At 42.0% G+C, this 24212-nt stretch overlaps 1 protein-coding gene across 1 annotated transcript in view; it reads right to left on the bottom strand.

The window, feature by feature from the left end:
- Positions 1 to 18037: 18037 nt before the first annotated feature.
- Positions 18038 to 24212, bottom strand: part of ITPRID1 (ITPR interacting domain containing 1) — a 33171-nt gene continuing 26996 nt past the window's right edge. Inside the window, exons 7-10 of the mRNA XM_065627917.1 lie at positions 22342 to 23829; positions 20020 to 20147; positions 19104 to 19215; positions 18038 to 18427 (exon numbers count right to left, since the gene is read on the bottom strand). Coding sequence (XP_065483989.1) covers positions 18038 to 18427; positions 19104 to 19215; positions 20020 to 20147; positions 22342 to 23829 — 2118 coding nt within the window. The remainder of the gene's footprint in view (positions 18428 to 19103; positions 19216 to 20019; positions 20148 to 22341; positions 23830 to 24212) is intronic.

Consider the following 24212-nt stretch of genomic DNA (forward strand, 5'->3'; position numbering starts at 1 on the left):
TTCCTGTTCACTTATTTCACAAACACAGCCTGGAAAATAGTCTGAGTCTGTAATAAATCTGCACTTTAACCCTCTTCTCTTGTACACGAGTATTCCCATCAGCACTTCGGGAACTACTCATGTAACTAAAGATAAGCACGTTTGAAAGTTTCCAGGCAAGTGCTTTGGAAGACAGATGGGAAAGGAGGAGACAATCTAACCGAAACCAGATAAATACACAAACACATATACACACATATATGTACATATATGCATACAAAACATACATATACACACACACGCATATGTGCTGTATGGAGATATAAATATTACCTGCTGATGCCTTTTTTATTTTTGTGTTTGTTTCTGGCTTGGTTTGTAATTCAAACATCACATTTTCAAAAGCCTGAAGGGCAGTGAGAATTCGACCTTCCTTTTATACTTTTTTCCTGTTTAAACTTTCTTTTCCTATACCAAAAAGTTAGCTTACTGAAGCTTTTCAGCACAGCACAAGAAAGTGATTTCTTGAGAGATGCATGGTGCCCCTTGACGTCATGCTTGTTGGGTGATAGTAGTTCTACTGTTGGTTTTGCAATGCAAGCACAGCTGGTTTTTCCCCACTGTGGTAACTAGTAAAGATTATTTTCTGGCTGTAATTTTCCTCACAGTGAACTCGTTTTGAATCTGGCCAAACTGAAGACCCAAATCAGATCTCAGATTAAAAAATCAGATTATCAGTACCAAGAGGCTCATTGTCCTAAAGATGACATAGTTGTCACTTCTGCATATTCCATATCTACTGCAGAAGACCATGAAAGGCATTAAAAACTAGTATACAATGAAAGGTATATATGGAGATGTTTCACTGTGGTTCTGTGGGGGGTTGTATTCAACTCCTTACATTATGGTTTGTTCAGATTTGACTTGCAACCCCTGGCACTATTTTCAGATGAATTAAGAAGTGCTGGTAAGGTGGAAGTGAAGGGTGATTTCATTTTAACAGGTCTTAGGCATCTGAAAACTGTTAATAATCCACCCTCAAGCAGCTTCCCTATGCAGTAGCAGGTGGTTACATCTCAGATAATATTCCTGTCAGATAAGCAAACTCACGGCTCACACTATCCTGATGTGCTTAAGCCCAGCTTCAGGCTCTGCTGCTTATTTCTGTGTGAAAGCGTACTTCACAGTACGGAAAGTTTGGTCCAGGTTTATGCTAACTTCTAAGCCACTGCAAGCATGTGCATGCCCAAAGTGAATTTATACAGGAAGAATTAAGGAATTGTATCTTTTAAGGACCAATTTATTCATTTAGTCACTTTATAAATGTTGGCACAGGTATAAAACAGGCTATGGTTGATGAAATAAATTACTTTGCAGCCAGAGCAGTTCTACCAGTAGATCAATCTGCAGTGCTGGTTTTTTATCAGATTGCTTGATGTACAGTCAACACTTGTCTTTGGTGGTTTCCCTTTAAGTTGTGGAGGTTAAAAGTGTAATAGATTGAAACCAGCACTCAATGAGCCTAACTTTTCAGACAAATTATTATAAACATCTACATTTTTCACATATATATAGGAGAATATGCATATAGGGGCATAAGTTGCATTTATCACAGACTCAGACATATAGATAGTTCATGTTTTTTAAACAGAAGGTGTACTTGAGGAAAATCATTACCATGTCCTGAAAGGCAGCACATTTGTCCCGGGTCCAAGAGGGAAACCATCTGTGTTTGTTGTACTGCTGAGTGAAGTCTTTGAGGCTGGAGCAGTCTTTGAGGCTGGAGCAGTCTCTGAGGCCCAAAGCAGTCTGGGATTTGTATCTACCCTGACAGATGGCTCTCATGTGAACGTCCTTCCTGATGCCCCTGCAAAGGTTAGGGGGATTATGGAGGAGACCTAAGAGGCTGGAAGAGAATAATTCCATTTAGAGTGGCAAAAGGAGTTTCTATGTGGAGTCGGAGCATCGTGCCAAGGCTCTTTGTGCAAAGCCAAGGGAAAAAAGTATCACACTAAGTTGATATGAAAATGCTTGTAGATTAACATGTGCTTTTACATTTAGATAGATAATTTAACATTTTCTGTTGTGCCTAGTCTATAATCAAGTCTTCCTGCTCACTTCAGGAGGAGTAAGCCAGGAGAAAACAAAGAGAGAAAAAGATGTGGCTTGAAACGAGGGAGAAAAGTTTTCAAGTTGGGTGCTCCTAAACACTCCAATCCATGGTTTTCATCTATTCTTTTGTCAGGGGGCTTTGAGGGGGTTACTTTTAGGGAAAGACAGATGTACAAATCCAGCAACTGGCAGATGGTAGTGGAAAACTATATTCCAGGGGGACTTGGGACAAAGCAGTAGCAGATGACCTCTGGCCCATGTAACTTGTGTGTCTCCTCAAATGTGTCGCTCGTATGCAGCATGGAGCAAGGTGGAAGCCGGGATGGGGGTGAAAGCTGCCCTTTATCTCCAAGAGAAGGCTTTCTCCTTCCCTTTCCAGGGACATTAGATCTGTCATGTTGCTCCTTTTCCTGGAGCACCCGCTGCCGTTTCTCACCCTACCCTCTAACTTCTTGCTCTGGTTAATTAGGTGCTGAACCCATGTCATCCTGTGCGCTGGCACTCGGGGTCTTTCTGCCAAAACACTGTGGTCTTGACAAGATTACAGCATTTCTAACTGTGCATCCAAGCATTATATTTTCAAATATCATCACAGCCCTTCTGCACTTACAGTTTAAAATATTAGACAGCTTCTGAAACACCGCTGTGCTTGCTCTCCTTTCTAACACTCTCCGTGCTGGCTGCTTTGTTTTACTAGACTGTGAACCTAGGAAGAAAACAACTTCTCTGACTGGAAATTACATGCATGGGTGTGAGCAATGCCAGTGCCTGCAACATGTGCTTATCTCTCAGATTAGAGACAGAGATTCATATAGCAAACTCCAGCTCTCCCTGGGCCTGTCTGTGCCTCGCAGCAGGACGGCAAAGAGACATGGACATCTGAGACGACTTCTGTGAACTTTCCTGACAAAGGATACTTTGGCATGTGTTATCCATTGAATACATTATTAAAAGAGGAATAAACTAGGCTTGATGGAAACCAGACCACAAGACTTCCAACCTAGGGCACGAAATAAAGAAACAAGGAGCAGAGCGATCTGCATGGGAGGGTTTTCAAAGTAGTCAGGGAAGGTGAACACTGCCTCCTCTCAACTTCCCTGGGAATTTCTAGTTTGCTGCAACCACCTCGAAAAATCCCACTCAATCTCTATTCTTTGCACTTTAGCAGCACCACGGGCTCTTTGCTAGTCACTGTCCTACTGCGTGCTCACCGCTGTGCTGACAAACTTCCAGTCTGTGGCTGGCTCAGGTCTCAAGGCAGGACCTGAGCAGAGAAACTGACTTGTCCATCATTGCTCAGTCACTGGCAAGCTATGAGCTGCATCTCTGGCCTTTCTCAGCACCTCACCTCTGCACAAAGAGGTAATAACATATCTTTCCATACCCTGAGGGCTTTTTTTTTCTTTCGACTTTGCAAAGGAAAATAAATGTAATTTTCACTGCTTACAGTCCTGAAAAAAATCAGTAGATTATGAGAAATAGTAATAGATTAACTGATGCTGGCTAGAAAAGGCAGAGAATGAGAGTTCAAGGAAGCAGTGTTCTATATGCTGTGTGTTTGCTACTTCATTCTGGGTGTCATCATTGACTAAAGTCTAATGTAAACCCTTGCCTGGTTAACTGGCTGGCCCAGTCAGAGCCCTGATGGCCATCATGTGATGACAGCAGGCTGAGAACTGCAGTTTTCCTATCAGGATCTGGTCTTGAAGAAAGCAGTTGGGGTTTTTTGTGTTTTTTCAATGCCTACAGAACATATATGTGTGTGTGTGTGTGTTGTGAATATTATAATTTGTGATTCTGTTTGTTGGGTTTTTTGTTTGTTTAGTTGGGGGGTTTTGTTTGTTTGTTTTTCTTTGTTTTGTTTTGTTTTTTAATGTGTGGGGGGGGTTTTTTTGTTTGTGGTATTTTTGAGAAAACATTCTTTCTTGCACAATTAAGGAGCTATAATAAAGATGCTAAAGAGTCCCATATTGTGTTGATCAGTGAAGCAAATCAAAGCATCTAGTTCACTTATCTGAACACTTCTGTCCTTAACAGCTTGCTCAAAAGATCTGTACAAAGCATTTCCGCACTGTGTTGCTGAGAGAAGGTGTCAGAGAAAGAGCACTCTGGCCTCCTGCAGAGTACAAGGATTTTTTGACGCTGACTGACAGCTGCCCGGTGTGTGGCCCTGCCTCCTGAGGAGCACAGCTGTGCTAAGAGCTGAGGGGAAACAAGGGGATGTTGCATCTGGTGGTGGATCCTAAGAAATCCCAGGTTGCCCAGAGGATAGCAGTGGTGTTGCACTAGCAGCAGCAGTCGTGCAGGGCTTTTGCTGTTGTCTTATCCCACATCCCTCAACTTTCAGATTACCAGTCCAGCCCATAGAGCGACATGAAAGGAAGGAAGAAGAAAGTGTGTTAATAGTCCTTGTTTAGTTCCTATTGCTATACAGATTACTGCCTGCTATTCAGAGCAGGATGGTGTCCTCTGCCTGGGATGGTCTCTTCCATTGCAGGTGATGGTACAAAGGAGATAGCACACAATATTTGAGAGAAAGAAAACAAGCAAACAAAACCATGCTGGATGAGAATTATATTAGCAGTTCTGCTTCTATTGAAACCAAGTCTGAAATTCCCCTTGATTTCAGTGCCTGCTTTTCAAGCTTGCAATTGTAATACCAAAAAGGTGTGTTAGTTGTTATCATTTTATCCATTCTTCCTACATCAATAGATTTGAGCCCAGCTGAAGGTTTGGCAGCAAGCTGCTAGACACTGAGCCCAGCATGGGTACATTGAATTTCATTCGTTAGAGACATAGAACCTTTGCTTCATGTGGGATTTGTATAAATACTTGCACAGATTCCTTATCTGCAGAAGCTTGCTCCTAGCAAGTTGTTAAGCTCATTAATAGGGCAGATAGAAGATTGTGCGCCTATAATTTCCAGTTCAATTATTATAGAGTGCACAAAATCCTAATTCTACTGTAGTCCAAGGCAAAACTCCCACTGGTTTAATGGGGCCAAGACGGCACAAAGTTAATTTCCCAACACAACATAAAAAGTGGAAACTCTCCCAGAAGAGTGACTTCAATGGAGTCTGGACCTCAGGAGATGAAACCCTCCATTGTCTCAGAAATGCAAATTTTGTACCTTACTAGAAAGATGTTTCTAATGAGGTAGTCATTAAATAAAGAGCATTGCACAATACAAATAAAATGTGCTTGATTAATCAACTAATGCAATCCAGTTTCCATTATGCACATAGTTTTGACATCACCAAAATGAAGTGGGCAACTTTTCTTCCTCTGAGGGCAGTCATGCACATATTCACTTTCATCATGACTATTTAGGTATTTAGGCCCACAAGGAACTGGGAAAACATCTTTTTTTTTTTTGGAGTAACATCATAGTGAATAGAGATCATTCAGGCTATGTGAAGAGAACAGTGCCAGGGTAATGTCACAGAGAGAAACATTTGTGAAGCTGATATTCAGTGGTCAGTAACTATTTCAGTTACATTAATGAAGACTTCTTCAATTCAAGCGGTGTCCAACCACCAAGTGCCTCTTTGCTTATAGTTTAATTAAATGTCCATTCTTTGGTAGATCTCCTACTTATCAGTGATGAAACATCAGAACAATAATAGTTAATATCAGGAAATTTTGCAGAGGCAGGTGAGAGCTGCCTCTCTTTTATAATGTTCCAATGAGACCACAAAGGACTTATTTTTGTTCAGTGGGGCCAGTAAATTATTAATATAAAATATGACAGAAAAGGCGGACAGATCTTTCAGCAAGTAGGTTTTGAAAATGAGTTGAACTGAACCCTCTTTTCATTACATAAACTGTCATCCACCAAAGGTACGATGCATGTTTAAATCAAACACTGTGAGTTTCCAGCCATGAGCAAACCTCCATGAAGATCTTGTGGAAGAGTAATAGCGAGGTGCTCACTTTCTACAGCCGCTGTCACATATGCTCCTATATATGCAGAAGGAGGATGGAACAGAGACTTTGTGAAAGCAGCAGTGCATGTCCCTGCTGAAGGTGCTCCAGTGACAGGAAATCCAGTCTTTCACTTAAACCTCTGCATATGCTTACAACCCAAAATAAAAGCTGCAGATCCGCAACTGTAAAGCCAGGAGACAGAAGAGACTCTTTTTCTCCCTGGTCCCTCTGTTGCCCCTCCAAGTCCTCCTCCTCAGGACTGGGATTTTTACAACCTCCCTGTCAGAGCAGCAAGAGGACGAGGTGGTAGGAAGACGTGGTGAGAGAAGGATGGGCACAGTTCGGTCCATGTTCCAGTACATTTCTGATTATCTACGTCAAGTGGAACAGCTCCATTCATCCAGGAGCTTGCATCCATCCAGACCCTGTGACATGCCTTGCTCCTGTCCCTTAAATACACCCAGGCTTGGTTCAGGATCAGCTGAAGAGGATGTGCATGGGATGGAGATGGATCCTGTTTCACGCACCTTCCCCAGAGCTTGTACAGGCAAAATGAGAAGACTACAACTCTCTCCTCTTCTCACACACTTTTAAAAGAAAAATATTATTTTTAATGATCTACCACAGACCTCAGAGCCAGGCTTTTTGAATGTAAATGCTAAGCAGGCAGGGCTGGCCACCAGTTTCTGAGTAGCAGGACCTGTTACCCCTCCCCAGCCAGCACAGGCTCTGCTCCACAGGGTGCAAGGAAACCCCTTCCTTAACCAGCATGGTGAGAGAAGACTGGGTTGGATTAGATGATCTCCAGAGGTCCCTTCCAACCCCGACCATTCTGTGATTTGGGAAATCAGCCTCATGAGGCAGAGCGTCTGCTGTGCATCCAACATCACCCTTGGACTTTTATTGCATCTCGTGGGCCAGCATGTAGCTAGGACCTTTGTAAGTAGCTGTGCACAGGATTGCACAAGACAGACTGAAAAGGAGCTGCTTGCTCTGTATTGACTTGTGCTAGCAGTAGTAGTAGAAAGCCAAGCATATTTCAGCTGCAAAACTCAAGAGCCTGTCTGTGCTTCTGCAGGAAGCACATCTATTAACTAAGAAGGTCAATGCTAATGGAGACTAAGAGCAGAAATTAATACCGAGGCCTTTGGAGAATTTTGCGAATCCACTTCTCCCCTTAATAAGTCTTTTTTATTCATGTACACACAAAATTTACAATAGTCTTACATGATGATGCAGTACTGGAAAGGTGCTGAAGATCCCTTATCTTATATAAAAGGACTTAATTTTAGCCAGAAGGGGAATGGAGGATTATTTTTTGCTAATTAGTTCTGAAAACTGTTCATTTTAGATAAGTCACTCTCTCTTTGGGGAATTAAGGGACAGTGTCAAAGTGGTGCTACTCATGCTTAATAGCCCTCTACAAGATTTCAGAAGGGCCTAGGTAGAAAATTTAGCTGGCTGTATCCATATCATGACTGGACTGGTTATGGGCATCTCTTATTTATACCACAGCAAGGTATAAATAACAATGTCATAATGGAAAACATCAGGGTTTCCTCCATCTCATAAAACTGGGAAGAGGGAATAGTTTTGTGTGGTTATTGATTTCCAGCTGCTTAATTAGTGTTTACAATCTCTCTCCTTTAAAATAGCCATGTGCATTTCATTCCCTACTTGCTTGTTTAATTTAATCTAATCAATTGTTACACACCTGTTCCCACTTACTTAAAACAAGCATTATCTGCAGCATAACAAATATGAAGCAACATTAAAAGTAATTAATCTTTATCCTTGAAGTGTTTCTCTTGGAGGAGTATAATTAAGAACCCAAGCTATAAAAATAATCAGAAATCAAGTTTATACTTCAAAACACCAATAGACACATAACCTTATTTTGAACAATAAAAGCAGATTTGAACGTAGGTGCACAGAAAGGAGAAGAAAATTCCTAGAACATTTAGTAAGAGATCATAAAAACCCCTTTTATTTAATTGAAAGGTGATTGAAAAGTACTAATGAATGCCGGGAAGAGACACCTTCAGAGGACAGCAAGCAGTTATTTCTTCAGCCATACCAAAGAGAGGTGGGTAGGTTCCTCTTTCATTTTGCCATGGACCTTATTCCCAAGCATGTATAATACTGTATGCCACACATGCAGCTAAGTTCCTAGACCTCCTACTTATAGGGAAAATCTTGAACGAGGCTCAAAACCACAAGGCAATGTAAAAAAATACCACACACACTGCTGGTTTGGGGTTTTTTTTTTGGTTTTTTTGTTTGTTTTGGTTTTGGTTTTTTTGTGGGGTTTTTTGTTTATTTATTTATTTATTTATTTAATTTAGTGATTTCTGAGCTCTTGCTGGTACCAAGGATGCCATCCAGGAGTTGGGCAGAGCCCAGGCACTGGCGCCAACCACCATCTGCCTCCTGCTGCCCTGGGCTTTAACACAGCTCTACCACAACCCTCCCAGAGGGGACGGTGGGCTCATCACAGGGCATCTTTAAAAACCAGGTTATAAACTCTCCTTTCCCCTCTGGAAAGCATAACCACTAACAAAAATTAAGGAGCAACATTAGCCAGAGTTTCACATATGTTCTGTTAGCTGATAAACTAAATCAGCAGCATGGGATTAGTGCCTGAGAAGCCCTGTGTTTCACTTAGCCTCTGAGTCTCTCCAGCTGTCTTAGACTTTTGAGGTTCCTACCTGTCTTCCTCTGAGATTCTCTTTCCTTGTATTATCTAAAGAGAGTAATTTTATTCCCCGAAAGGGCTTCAGTGACTGGGACAACAATTTCACCCTGCTGGATCATTGCTTCCCCCTGTGGACCCAGAGGAGGGAAAAAAACGAGAAAGTCCTAAAGACCCCAAATTAAGGTGAGGATTTAAAAAAGAAATACTGCTTTATTTTTCTTCCATATTTGCTTTCCTTATTTCTTTCTTTCAATGTCTGGAAATCCCCAGCGAGTCTGACATAAGTCCCTAACTCATCTGGTTTCTGCAGAACAGAACATTGCCAGATGACAGCTCACGCTTCACTGACAACGTTCTGTCATCTATTGGTGCTAACTATGGATCAGTGTCTGTCTCTACAGCCTTTTTAATAGGTACTTTATTATTTTGACACATTTCCTTCCCTTTTGTTAATCTAGGGATTAACAGTGACATGCCTAAATTCATGCTTAACTGTGTTAGCATTATCCCTCTTGTATTGAATTTGCTGCAATCTCACACTGCTAGCTGCCTAGCAGAAGACCAACACATCCTCTTGCTTAAATAACCCCACCGAGACTCTAGGACTCTGTTTGTGGACTCTAAAGCATTACCTGACAGGTTGGCTGCAATACTGAGCACAAAAAAAAAAAAAAAAAATCTGAGAGGATATGATATTAAAAAAAAAAAAAAAGTAAAACTATAATTCAAGGGGAAAACAGTAACAGAAAAGCATCTGCACAGTCATATAGCATCTAGGGAGAATGTCCATCTGCCAGTCCTACCGAGGATCTGCAAACTATTCTGACCAGATGCTCTGTTGATGTCCACCCCTGGCTTTTCTTCGCTATAGATAGGTGTTTGCTTTTCAGGACCTGCAATGTGTGGGTAATTAGCATCTATAACCTTCTCTGCCTTCCTTACATTTTCCCAGGAAAGAGAGAACACTCTTTCCTGATAGTCATTCTGGCACATAAGCACAGGCCCTAGCACAAGGAGCCAGATTTTCTGCTTTTCCCATTTGCAGCCGCCCGTGCATTTGACTCTATGCTCCTATTTCTGCTTTTCTCCTCACTCCTCTCTCTTTCTCATTGTACTGCTCTCTCTTCCTCCTGTCTTCATTCTAGTCCCATGTCTTTTATCAAACCCATGTCTCCTCCTTCTTCCATAGATTTTTTTTTTTTTCCAATAATTTGGTTAAGGAGAAGAGACTGTGCTTTGTTGATGACACTCCCAGTGATGATAGAGAGATATTTATAATTGAGTAAAATTTGGATTTGGCAAAGGTTGGACTTTAAAAATGACTCAGAAGAGAGAAAAGAATTGGGGGCAGAGCATTTGTTTGCAAGCTATGATGATTCTGCTCAAAATTCATAAGGACTCTTGACTCTCTTCTAGAATATTTCTCATGGAAGAAGTTCTCAGGTGATTGGAGAATGGCAGCAGAAATGAGTAGTTATAATAAAGCTGGCTTTGTAAATCAGCCCAGACCCCTGGAATTTTTAACAATATTGGAAAGAAACGTACAAAGTTGAAAACCCAGAAACCTTTTGTTGACATTCAGGTAGATTTGGGTGGAAAAGATTAAGGGGATGGAGAAACTGCTTGGAGAGAAAAGACTGAAAAGGTTGGGACTCTTTACTTTGGAGATATCAGGATCCTCAGTGTTATAGAACCAGGCAAGTGGTGCAGAAGACAAATACAGACCTCTTTTGGATCAAATCGTACAGTTCTAGAACTAGAGACAATTCATCAAAAGCAGGAGAACAGTTTAAAACAGACAAAACAAGATAGTTCACACAGCAAGTGTAACAGTGAATTTCTGAACTTCGTTTCCATAGGTATTGTAATAGTGGAAGGTCATGGTAGGAGGGCACAAAAAGGATTAGGCATGTTAATGGAGAAGAAGGAAGGATAGTCCCTCTGACAGGCATGTTGGATTAGATGACTTCAAGAGGTCTTTCTCAACCTGTCTTCCTGTGATTCTGTAACATTAACAGCTGCTAACAGGGACAGGCAGAAACATACACTCTGATGTCCCATACCCAACAGCTGTGGCTGCTGGAGACACATGAGGATAGCAGTCTGGAAAGAAGTAGTTGGGCTCTCCCTGGAAAACATTTGCTAGTTTCTCTGTCAAAGATATAGTCCTGTCACAGGTGGTCTGGCCCTGTAGCGTATTTCTTATGTTCTTAATCACTGAGTTCTGTATCAAGGACTTGGATAGCCTCAAGGTGACAGTTCTTCTATGCTTTCTTTTAACCTGACTGTGGTCCTTAACCTCTTGGCTTGTCTGTGATCCTGAAGTGCTCCTAAGTCACCTTAGGAAGAGCAACGAGTGAATTTATTTCCCCAGGTTTCTGAGTGAACACTAAGCCAGCTTACTTATGTCATTGAAGGAACTCTGTGTATTGAACTAATACCTTTGGGCTACTTTTAAACAGATGAAGCTACACATAGATGAACTTCTGCTTCATCCCTCCTTTGTCTAGCTTCAGATCTCTCATTTTTATTATATGTTGCTCTTTCTCCATTTCTTTCTGTGTCTGCCCCTTGTTTTCAGATTCCGCTGTCCCATCTACAGCTACAACATTCCTCGAATGCTGCTGACAAGCCCCTTTGTTCACTCCCTGCCTGGGTGGCAGTCAGCCCAGCTTCTGTTTGCATTAGCAGCAATTGCTTCCTGATGCCCATCTCTGAGGATGGGCTTGCCAGGAAACAGCCAGATACAACCTGCTGGCACCACAAGACTGTTGCATCGGCTTCCAGATTGAGATTTCTTGGGCACCAGCTGCTCCAAATTTCCCTGGACATCTTACTCGAGCTCCCCCTCACCCCTAGCCACACACACTCTCACTCCTCCATGGGGTGTCTCAGCAAGAAACCCAAGCCTGAGAAATGCAGCTCTCGCAATTGTCTGGCCTGATTTGGGAATGACTCGGATGCCCTTGCTTCCACTTCCCTATTTGTTAAATGGGACAAGGATGTGAGGAGTCCAGGCTACCCTGCTTCCAATATGCTCTGCTCTGATTAGAGCAAACCTAGATCTGGAACAGCTCTCCTGATGTAACGAGAGTAACGTTTTCTCATTATTGCTTTTCCTTGTAGATAAAAAAATTAAGGGCAATGGTGTCTTTATGCAGGACATTACAGAAGTATCACTGATACAACAGACCCTAGTTTTCAAGTAATTAGGTTTTTCTCTTTTTTCCTGACTGTAACTGTTTCCTACTGCCCATAATTTCTCTCTGTCAGTAGCTTAGAAAAGCCTCTGGAAAGTCCAGGCAACCTTTAAAAAGCTAATTCACTAGCAAGAGAATACTTAACTACAGACGCACACGTTGTTTCACAGTAGGTCTACAACAACTTGACTTGTCTGTTGGAAAGGAAGCTCTACTTGTTGTGAAAGGTGCATCTTACTGTGTCTTCACAGACTGGGAGCTGATCTAAAGCAATTTCCTAAACATTTGAACAGTGAAGTTGAAATGGAATGGAATATGGGAACATCAAGGTAGACATCACAATTTTCTTTACCACCCAGGACCTTTCTCCTGCTCCTTTTCAGGACCCTTGGCAGTCCACCACCCTTGGCAGATGCTTGCTTTACCTGAAGTCCCTCTAATAAATACTTACTGCAGCCATTCCTGGAGGCAGCTGGCTAAGCAGAAAGCACAGAAGAGCAGGGATATTTTACCTGTCTGCATTTTCAGAAGCCTTTTGCAGGTGAAAGGGCCAGAGCTTGCAAATGACATGCAAGAGATCCATGTGCCAACATCTTCAGGTGAGGCCCCAGGGAGCCCTCACACTCCCTTAGGATAACAGGTATGGAAAAAAAACCCCAAACCTTCTTATCTCCTGACTTTTAGTCTTTTATATTTCTTGCCCCCTCACTACTTCTGTGACTATCATTAACTATAAGCTCTAATGCCCTAATGGGCTTCTTTTGTATTTTAATGGAGGGAAAGAAAAAAAAAATCAGGAATAGGTGGGTGTTCTGTGTTGTTAGTCACGGTAATAAGTGTTTCCCATACTAAGGTTGAAAAGCCTCAATGGGACACATCTGTGTCCCCCTTGATAGCTGTGATCTGTGCTAATGGAGTGAGTGATTTGCCCATTGAAAGACAACAGAAAATAGTTAGGTGAAGATGGATGAATTCTAATGCACCTCTCCAGCAAGGTGAGAACAGTGTTGTTTCATATTATTTTAATTGCTGGAAGTCTCAGATATTCTGACTCTGAATTTTCCCATTTGATAGCAAACTTGCCTTTTTGTTCATGCTTCAGCTTCTTTTACGCATATCCATTTTTACAGGGAAGATCAAAACCTTGTTTCTGGAGCAGAGGGAGTTAAAACAGTCAACAGTCTTATAAAGTGACACTGCAGCTGTTTCTTAAGTAGCAATGGATCTTAATGAAAGGCTGCTCATAAAATTATTATTGCAGCAGCAAGTAGAGGTCCCAACTGATATTAGGCCCCTATTGTGCTAGGCACTGTACGAACACATTAGGAGAGAATAACTTCTCTGCGAGGAGTTTAAAACCTCATTAGATAAGACAGAAAGAAGCTGTGCCAGGAATAAGAGTCCCCACGGGGTAAAGAAAAAGGCCCTGGTCACAGGGAAAACACATGGTAGAGCCTGCAATAAGACTCCATGTTCTTGCCACCCAGGCTCACCAACAGCCCTAGAGGAGAAAGTAATTCATATGTAGCAGCTCAGAACAAGTTTATTCCTATGGTTTGAGGCCAAAAATTGAGGGTCTCTTTTTTTCAAACACAAATTCCAGCTCTGCACAGGGAAAGCCCTGAGCCTGACCTGGGTCACGTCATCACCGTGCACCAGGATGCAATAAGGAGGCAGCACACCCGGGTTGCACAGAGCTGGGCTGTGCTTCCAGCAGGAGGTCAGCGCCATGCCAAAAGCAGCCATGCCCATGTTATTTGGCTGTCACAACCCCTCTCCTGAGCCCTGTCTTTTTCTAAGCCAGTGTCAAATCTTCTTTGGATTTGAGGTTAGAAGGGGCTGAACTCCCAAGATACTACTTTTCTTGGAATCTGTTGGCAACATTGACAATTAGACAACTGATGCATTAACATGCTAGAGAGGTTCTGATGTTTATTCATGCGCTGCTCTCGAGGGTTTATTGAATTGATGCCTGGTAAAGCAACTAATGGGAGCCCTTGGCAGGGTACCTTAGATGGATTTCCTTATTATCTCTATAGATTTTATACTCTCTAGCAAAATCAATATTCAAGCCGGTGCACAATGCAGCCTCTTTTAGCTTCAGGGTTTAAAGATTTATGGAGCATCAGGGAGAACAAATGAAGGCAAAAGACAATGACAAAAATAAGTAACATCCAAGTGAAACAAATTGCTACTGAACTAGGGTGGGCAAAAGTAATCATTAGTTTTTGAATCTTCTGTCTTTGTTAGGGAAACATTTTTAATTGGCTTGCCCCTGCTTCCCCACTTCTTTCATCCCTTCTGCTTTGGTGAGGCTTTACGCTGCCCTTCTCCTCCAGAAACTGTGACCAGGGCAAAGGCAGTGCTGAGTCCATAACAGAGAGTTACAAGGGCTTCAGGTGACAGTTTTAGGTTTTTGCAGGCAAGAGGTGCTGAAAGAGCACTGGATAGCATGGAGAACCACCGCTGTAACATACCTACACATGATGCATCTCACCCTTTTCCATAGCAGGTGTCTTCTACATTGCATGGACCTTTGTGGGGCCTCAACAGCCCTGTGAAATAGAGCCAATTGTTCTACTTATTTCAGTTTTGGAGAGGTGGATTCAGAAGGAAAACAGCCTCTTGCTCAAATACTTACTTCAGGTGGGTTTGTGTGGGGTTTTTTGTTGGGTTTTGTTTGTTTGTTTGTTTGTTTTGGCTTTGTCAGAAGTCCTGCGGTGTCACAGGGTCAGTTTTCTTCAGATTAAAAACTTCCAAACTGCCAAACGCTAACGCTTTTCATAAGTAATGTAGCCCCCCCGCCCCCAGATATGACCTGCTGCCTTGTGAGCCTGCAAGCTAATTCGTACGGTTCTAGCTAGATAGAGCAATTATGATGCTCATTCAGATATGTTATTATTTCATTAATTCTGTGGATTTATAATTGAGATTCTCACCTTATTTGCTTATGACTTCCCTAAAGGGAAATAAATTGGAGTTTAAAAGGTTGGTAACGCTGTGAGGTTAAGTGGGTGCACAGCTGGCTCCTGTGCTCACCATGCTACCCCTAGACCTTTCTGATCACAAAATTATGGTCTGTGTTCCTTTCTCTCCCAAGAGCAGCATTATGATGCTTAGTCCAGCCATCCCTGCAACATGCTTGGAGGAGTTATGAAGTGAAATATCACTTGTTTTTCTCTAGGATAAGTCAGAAGATTTGTTTTATTTCCCATTGTTTGGTATGGTTTTTTATTGCTACGATGTTACAGCTTAACTGTTAAAACAACATTGAGGGCTTGAAATCTAGCTATAAATGCAAATAATTTCAAGGTAATAGTATTTGTGGGTGTCTAAGTGTTGCATATGGAGGAACCCTAGGTTGTCCATGCTTGCACAACATTATTCTATAATTACATTGAAATGAGGAATAGGATTGCACATACCAATCATCTAGAGGCTATTAAACAGGTTTTGTTAGTAGGAGTCAGGTTCAGTCCTGGTTGAGAATACAAATGGTAGAATCCAAATGGCAACAGAGGTCGCACGTGATCTTTGTAATCAAGAATAGCTGCCACCTGCCAATAACATCTTCTGTACACATCGATATAAGACCGGCAGAGAATGGTTGCAGCATCATGTACCTACAGAGCTTTTATGCACCATGCTGCAGCGACACTTGCAAAAAACATCTTGCTTCATGAGAGGAATCACAGCCCTGGTGCAGCTGAGGTAAGGAAGCTCCTCAGCCATCCTCTATTCCAGGAGACCTTCAATGCTCGTATCATTGTACATCCTCCACCATGCTTTTTATTTGCCTTCCTCCACAAACTGAGGTACAACATCTGCAAATGCAGTTCATAAGCCAGTGGAGAGAGAAAACACTAAGCCAAATTTATTGCTTGTTCCACCAAAACTTAGGTGAAGGATGCTTTGGTCCTGTTTGCATGCTGCCTGAAGATACTGTTACAATCACAAATCTTGATGTATAAACTCTTAAACACTTGATAGTGTGGAAGTGGTTTACAAATCCCATGCGGGGTCTCAAGAAAGGGGCAAATTTCAACCAGTAAAATTCATGGCCCAGCAGGCTGTGGAGGATCTTGTCAGTTCCTATGTTATGTACCTCTCTCCCCCAATCATTTTATTACCCTGAACATCTGTGGAAATGTGGAGGTACAGGGAGCCTCGAGGCTGCTCAGCATGTTTGACTCCATTTTCTCCTTAAACATGTGCAAATGCTACTTCTGTTTGCACCTTCGCAGAGCTGTGATTTGCAACACCAAAACCTAAATGACACCTAAGGTCCCTCCAGAGCTTTAAACAAACAAGCCAGTAGGACATCTCACAGTCTGGGAAGTGCTAAATTGAAAGCAGCAGTACAAACTGCACTGCTTTGAAAATGAACTAGTTGAATTTCTTTACAGTGATCCAAACCTGAGAGGTCTTTTCTCATGACTTTTTCTGCATGAATCCAGGCTCTGCGCACTCCCCAGAAAACTGAGCCAGGATTCTGATTTAAGGTTTATAATGTAGAAAATCCCATGTTTCTAATCTCTTTTTGGTTTTAATTTATGTGATGCAAATATGAAAAGAAAGAGGACAGCCAGGAGACTATCCATGGTAACAGTTCGACAGAGAAGGTGTTTAACATATACACTATCAGTGAACTTCTGATTTGATACTGACAGTAGATAAAAGCCTCAGAAAATTAGTCAGAGGCAAGTTAGTGGCAAGTTAAAGCTAGAAAGTGGCTAGGACTATACAAGGTATTTTGGGCATGAGGATTAGTATTGGTTGAAGGACTGTATCAAAATTACTGGCTATAAAGAGAATATCTTCTAGTGGTATCTCCTGGGCCATCTACAAGTTCTTCAGTTTCTTCTCAAAAATAAGCCCTCTCCTCTTCCTCTTAAATGGCTTTGCAAAGAACAGCCCTATCCCATGTGACTGCTAATAGTAGTGTACTAAGTTTTGCAATCACAGAACAGCAAAATACATAGCACCTCTCTTTAAAATATCCTTTAAAAATGCCTGTTTTTCTGGTGAGTTATCTCATTGCAAATGAAACTGCTGTGCTTAGAACTTATCTATAATGCAATGTTGTGTTCATTTGTTTCTGTAATACACCGTGTATTTCAGGAAAAAGGCCACAATTGTTCAAAGCAGTATCTATCAGTCTGTCCTCCATCAGTCTTTTCCTTCTTCTGAATCATTATCTAAAGAATTTTGTGAAGATTTCTTCAACTGAAAAAAAAAAAAAAAGGAAAAAGGCGTTACTTTTTTTTGCACATTGAGAGAATGACCAAGATAGTCTTAAAAGAAAAAGAGTGCAAAAGATGACAAAACATGAGCTCAAATATTTCAGTTCCTTGTTCCTCACTGTCTATGGTTCTCATTCTTTGAATTCTGCACTAAAGAACCTGATTCTGCTCGATAATATCAGTGGTAATATCAACATAAACCAAGAAAGTAGTATAAGACTATAATAAAGAGCATTCCATCCTGTGGTGTTTACATGAAGTTTATGCAGAATTTAATGCTGTTTTTTTAAGAGAATGATCAATCCTTTAAAAACAGGGACATGTGCTTAGGTAGAAGAGACCACTAGATCACAAGCAGCTATTTAAGATTTTCTAGACATATTTTGTATTCAGAAAGGCTGCCAAACTTTTTTTTTTATGGTTATATTGTGAGACTAGGTCAGTCAGAAATGCTGACTTTGAATTTCTTCAGAAAAACAACAAACCTTCCAGTTCACTGCCTTTATAGCACTCGTAGAACTAGATTATTGTCTCTACAAATTGAAGCCATAAATTACTAATTTCACATGGTGGGAGAGGGTTGAATATACTAATTAGTCAAACAGTGACATTCGAAGTTCAAGCAAGCCAAACGCCACTCATGTATGTATATGTTCTTCCCTCTGGAGCATCTATATCATTGCCACAGTTTACTGATAAATATCAAGGCAGGTCCAGTCCCATTTCTGCCTGTGTTTCCTACACAGACTGAAAGTGCCTCAAAACAGGGGCTCCATCCTCTCAGATAATCGCACAGTTTAGCAGGAAAGGGTCCTGATCTAGGCTGTGTCAATGAGACACGGAATAGTAAAACCGCATTGTGGGTCAGTGATCCCTTCCACCTACAACCTTGCGGGTGAGACTGAAACATCCCTTATGTTATGTATAAATGCCTTAAAGTCCATTTTCGCTTGGGGATGTCGTTTTATTTCCTTCATACTGGTGGAGAGCTCCTGTGGGGCAGACGCTGCTGAATTTGCCTCAGATGTTGCCCTGGTAGGAAATTGCATTGGGGATGGCCCTGGCTGCAGGGCAGAGAGCAAACCTGTTGCTGTGATGTTTTTGCTAGGAGCTCTTTGGAGCACTGTTCCTGAGCACCCATTTTGAGGATGCACAGTGTCAGCAGCATCTGGAAATGCTTGTTCATTCTGGGCTTTTCTTTCTCCCTTCCAATCAGAGAGTCCGAGCTCGGAAAACAGATGGGATTGTTCTGCCAGTAATTGGTCCAGCTGCTGCAGAGAAAATAGAAGGAAAAGCATATTGCAGTAATAAAAATATAATAAAAGGAATCAAGCAGGATACACAAGAGTACATGAAGCATGCCTGCTGCTTCTGCTTGGTCTGAAGAAGACATGCAATGTCTGGCAAAGGAGACGTTGCCATAAAAAGGAGAAGAAAGGCCTAAAGGACATTTTATGCCAACAGACAGATCTAACTGACTAATGGAAAATCTCCAAATGGACTTGTATCTGTGACCATCACAGTCATGAACCTCTAATACAAGTCTGTCAGGGAAGAATCAATGTATGATCCCCTGATCATGTTTTCTTTACCTTTCCTCATCAAATGGAGAGCTGTTCCAGAAATGAACCAGAGCAGTAACCATCTATCAGTAATTCTGTAGGCTGACTGCCCGTCACTTTATTCAAGAAATGACGGGACCTTTATAGAGCAGAGTACAGCCACTTCTATAAGTATTGGCACTTTTCCTGGGTGATTGAGCTCAAGCAGCACAGTCAAAGAGAGAGTCAAAGATGTAAACTGTAAGTCTGTTATTGGAAGTCCTCCTATTCTTGGTGCTGAAAGTTTATCTAGCTGTATCTCAGAGTTAACACTTCGAATGCTGAATAACAGGGCAGACTTCAAACTCTTCCCACATGACCCAGAGCAGTGGCTTGTGCAACGTACCATGAGGATGCCCTCCCTGACCTGGCAGGCTTGATCATTCAGCTGAAATTCCAGCTCTGCAACCTCCTGACGAACAGCTCGCCGTAGGAGTTGCAGGTGTCTGCCTTCCTCTCTGCAGGGACAGCAGTGAAAACACATTCGAGTGAGCAGTGAACACCATCCTCTTCCTCAGCCCCAGCATAACGCCTGTGTCTCCCTCTGCTGCGGCCTTGTTTTTATCCATGACCACAGGATACCTTACAAAATAATAAAAACTGCCCTTGTCTGCTTGATCCTCATTTCTTTGAGTATCTCAACTGCAAGATAAAACACATTGTAGTTGCAGAGCCAGCTTGAGTCTGGGCAGGTTTATCACTTCTGATTTATCACCAGCACAAAGACTGCATAAATTCTGTATTTGCAGGCAGCTCAAGATTGAAGGCCTAGTAACATTTTGTGAACCTGAGGCTTCTCAGTACTCCCTGTGAACTTGGGCTCAGTCCATGAAGAGCTAGTTCAATTTTTCCTGTATTATCACCCCGTTGATCATAAGTATTAAGTACATGGCCTAAAGGGACTGATTTGTCAGAGAGCACTCCTGGCTCCTTTCCTGAACCCGGTGTTAACCTGGGACACCAAGCTCCAGCTGACTGAGATCTGTTCCTGTTGCCGTTAAAACGCAGTAGTTGCACACTAAAAATCTAGCCTGCATCTACAGAGCAATCTTCCCCTTCAAAATGCTCTTCAGAGCCATGAACAGTGTGGACTTCGAACAAAAATCACATCACAGTACATTTGTCCAGTTGCAGGATGCCCACAGCTGCCCCTTGCTGACCAGAACTGCTGCCATAACACAAGTGACCAGACATGTTGCATGTGCCCATAGGTTGTTACTGTTGCTAGCTTTGAATTTAGGTAAGTATTGAGCTGCCATTACCTTTCTTCATCTGGCATCATGCTGGCAAACAGCACCTGCTGTTCGGTCAGGTGCTGTTCAATCTCGTCCAGCTTCTCCTGGAAGTGCTGGCAGGAGCTCTTCATCACTTCTATTTCATGGATGTTATGCTACACAGAAAAGCAAGAAGACACCACACTTTACTACTTTTATTTGAGCACTTCAATGTTGAGTGCTTTTGAAGCTGACAGCCTGAATAGCATGGGTCCTCTTACCTACACAACAATGACTCTGTGAGCAGCTACCATGAATATCCAGATGGCACTTCAAGCGAGTTTGCTCTGGGTGCATCGCTTGCATCCCAGTCACCACCTTTTCTCCTAAAACTTGTAGGATTGAGTTCTGGCACTACTCGAGCCAGTGAGAATTTAATTTTTCCCATTGAAGAGGAAAAGGACTTTGATCAAAGATCTGATGCAATTTGCCAAATTCTGTTATTGCACTGTTGTCAGACATTATATTTGAGCAGGATGAGTTGCTATGGGTTAATGGTAGGTTAAATTATTGTCCTCTGGAAATCAGAAACTGTTTTGAGAAGAAGAAAGAGGAAGAGAGGGAGAGAGGATACATAAGAAGTATGAGAAGTCTCTTCCCCAATGGAACATGCCAAACACCTTCTTGCACTCAGAGCAGTTTCAGCATAATAGGGGTGCATGCTTTCAGAATGCAGGTGGTATTGTCATTCAGGTCACTAGGGCCACAGACAATTTTCTAGTTGGTTCCTCAAGGCTAACAAAAATCTATAAAGCACCACGCAAAAAATACAAGAGGTACAGTGTGGGTGGGTTTGGTAAAAAGTTGTGTCAGCCCTTAAAGACGAGGTATGGGCAGGTCCCCAGGCACTGACTCTTTGAGCATATCACAGAGCACAAGTTCACATAGATTTATTCAGTGTTCAGGCACAGGTGGCATGGAAGGGGGACTAGCTCTTCCAGGACTACTCTCATGACATAACTTTTTTGAGGTAAGATGCATCTAAATGGTAGATTTACTGTCTACCAGTTGCTATGTGGTGGTTGCATTCCCCATGTGTGCCCTGGGTAAATGGCACATAAACTGAGCAAGCTTCTCTCAGTAAAAGATGTAGAAACTGCTTCACCTTTAATGTAAAGTACAAAGCAGGCATAGGTGTATTCTCTGCAAAGTGGCTAATATTCAGTAAATTCACTCTACTTATTGCACAGATCTTAGATAACAGTATGATGCAAAGTTTGTTCCTCCCACACTCCCTGTCCACAGACTAGAGAAGAAAAATCACCATTAGCCCCATTTTGAAGACTGATAAAATAGTAGATAACCAATAAGAAAAGGCTTCCCAGTCCACTGTAAGGTACTGACTCACTGCCATCTTGTGGCAACAGCAAAATAGCTGTCAAAAGGCTAAAGGCTGTTCAATATGCTGTTCAAAGACAAGGCATTGCAAATATATACATTCAATGATGTGGCAGCATAAAACTCACCAGTTTCACTTTCTGGAACTCTTATCTAATAACTTTCTTCCTCAATGTGTACAATAGTTCAAGTTTCATTTCCTTATGAAGAGCAATGAGAAGAGGAAATATGGAAATGCCTGTTAACTAGCAGGAGCTATGCTCCTTCCACATTTTTCTCAGGATGCAAAAGCCTCTCCTGACTCCCTTCCTTGCGTTCTTCCCCAACACATTATGAGTCTTTCACAACTTCGGGGAACTCTCATCAATTCCAAACAATTCATCTTAGCAGGACTTTAGATTTAATGCAAGCTTCTTATTCTACCATGATATTATATAATGGCTTGAGGCTCTGAGAAGTCATAATTTACTTTAATTCAGAGCAGTTTGGCTTATGGTGTCTACCTAGGTGTTCACAGTTAGTCTTTAATAAACACTAAGTAATATAACCTAAAAGAGTTCTCAGCAAAATGAGGATTACACTAAATCATGTCACCTTGCATTTTCTGCAGTCCAATATGTTACTCAGTTACTGTAACTCAGCTGATTCACAGGAACTCACTGAAACTCATTCTCATAATCTCAGCTCTTCATTTGACCTGTAGACTTTACCACTCAGTTTGCAAGAACCATTTTAAGACTGAACTGATGTACGTAAGTTACTAAAAGAAGCAGCCCAACAAAACTGAAGGTACACGGATAGGTTTGCCCTTTTTGTCCAGAAGGGAATGCTTCTTTCCCCATCCATTTTCTCAGTTATATTCCCAAGATATGTCTCACTAAATAAGCAAGCATAGCAGGAGAGGAAGAGACAGCTTGTACATTTAGCTCATTAGTGTGTCAACTGTCCATATTTATGAAGAAACCTACTCACTGGAGCAAGATCATGTGTTGCAGCATCCTGTAGGAGCATCAGTGTTTTCAGGACCTGCAGCTCGGTGGGGGCATGGTTTGAGCAGCAGCCCACAGGGTGCTGGGGAGATCCAGGCACAGAGAAGGTCCACGGGCAGCAGCCATGGCAGCAGCAGCAGTGACAGCAGTGACTGCCCTGCGCAGCCCGGACGCCAGAGGTTTCACTCCAGTAGCATGACCTGTATTTGCCAGAAAGCACAGTGTCAAAAGAGGCTGATTTTGTCAGGTGAGCACGGGGTGGGTGAAGCAGTGGTGCACACCTGGGTTTCCTGGCACAGATGTCAGTTTGGCTGGAGGCTTCAGTGGTCTGCTTCACGCCATCCTTTGAAGCCCCTGGGTTTGACTTTCTGAGAGAATCATCCTCAGAGAAGTCCACAGAATCTTCCCTAGTAAGGGTCTCACTGAAAGGAGCATTTTGCCCTGTGCATTTCACCCTTGAAGTAAACTCCAGCCCTGAAAACATCTGAACAGTAACAGATTTCAGAGGAGCAGAAGCCATTTCATTGTTTTGGATGGTGTCTCCCTGTTCGGATTCTTTAGCAGCTAACACCTTCCCTATACTACAAGTCTTTTGATCTACAGATAAACTTAATCGAGGCCCTTCTGCTAGGCAGGTGGGATGTCTCCAAGATACTTGTGGAGAACAGCATGAACTGGCACTGCTCCCGCTTTGCGCTGCTGAGCCCTGCTGTGGAGTTTCTAGGAGCTCTGTTTTGGAGGAGTATCTTGTATTTTTTGAATCTCCATCCATTTTGCAGAACTTCTGATCATTTGTCACCTTGTTCACCGCAAGCAGGGTACCATTTTTGCTGACCACTTCCATACCCCACCATGGTCCTTTAACATGCTCTGTGTGATCTCCATGGGCATTTTCGTGACATGTAACTCCAACATCCTTTTCGGTCAGGCATCTCCCACCTTCGTCATCACCTCTGATTTTGCTCTCACTGACGTCTGCAGAGTTAAAATCAATCAGTTCAGTGAAGGCTACATTCATTGTTTTGTGTCCTGTTTTAAAATATAAATGATGATCAAATTTTGAGGAGATAGGATCTCCTTTATTCTGAGTATCACCCTGAAAACAAAGGCTATGCTCTTTTATGCACTTCTCTTTCTCCAGTAGCTTTCTTCCAATTTTATCCTCTTTCCTGTCCATGTCACATAAGATTTCTTGTACAAAACTCTGTGTTTCAGCATTACAGGCCTCATACTCTCCATTTTCTGCAGCTAGCAGCAGATGAGTCTCTTCTCCCTGGTCACTGCCACCTTTTGTTGATCCAGGTACTGTCAAAATGTTCTCACAAGCTGTGATGAAGACCTCAGCACCACGATCATCCAGCTTTTGTTGAAAATCTTGATTTAACATTGTAAACTCTGCCCTGTGTGACAGAGCTGTTTCTTGATTATGGATATAAGAAATAAAATTAATCTTCCTTGACAGAGATGTATTCTGAAAGAAAAAATAAAGAGAGAGAGAGGGAAAAAAAAAAAGGAGCTGAAATATTATACTTGTTCTATCACACTGGTTTGGCCCACTGCTATTTTGCCCTGGGTACCCCCAAGCCCAGAGGTATCTTTAAATACATCTTTAAACATCTTTAAATACCCAGTGAACCAAAGAATCAAAGATTCTAGTACTTTTTGTTTTCAAATGCCTTGTACAAATCTTGCATTAATGTGGTCAAAGAGTTGCACGAAGTTCTGAGAAAGCTTCTCACCTTCTCAGGTTTTCTAGGAGGATGAATTTGTTTTCATGAAATTTTCACAACTCCGTGATTTTTTTTAATATTACTTGTGCCAAGGTTACACAGTTTTTGTAGACCTACCAGTAAC

Source organism: Caloenas nicobarica, chromosome 2, assembly GCF_036013445.1.
Source record: "Caloenas nicobarica isolate bCalNic1 chromosome 2, bCalNic1.hap1, whole genome shotgun sequence".
In the NCBI taxonomy this organism is placed as follows: domain Eukaryota; kingdom Metazoa; phylum Chordata; class Aves; order Columbiformes; family Columbidae; genus Caloenas; species Caloenas nicobarica.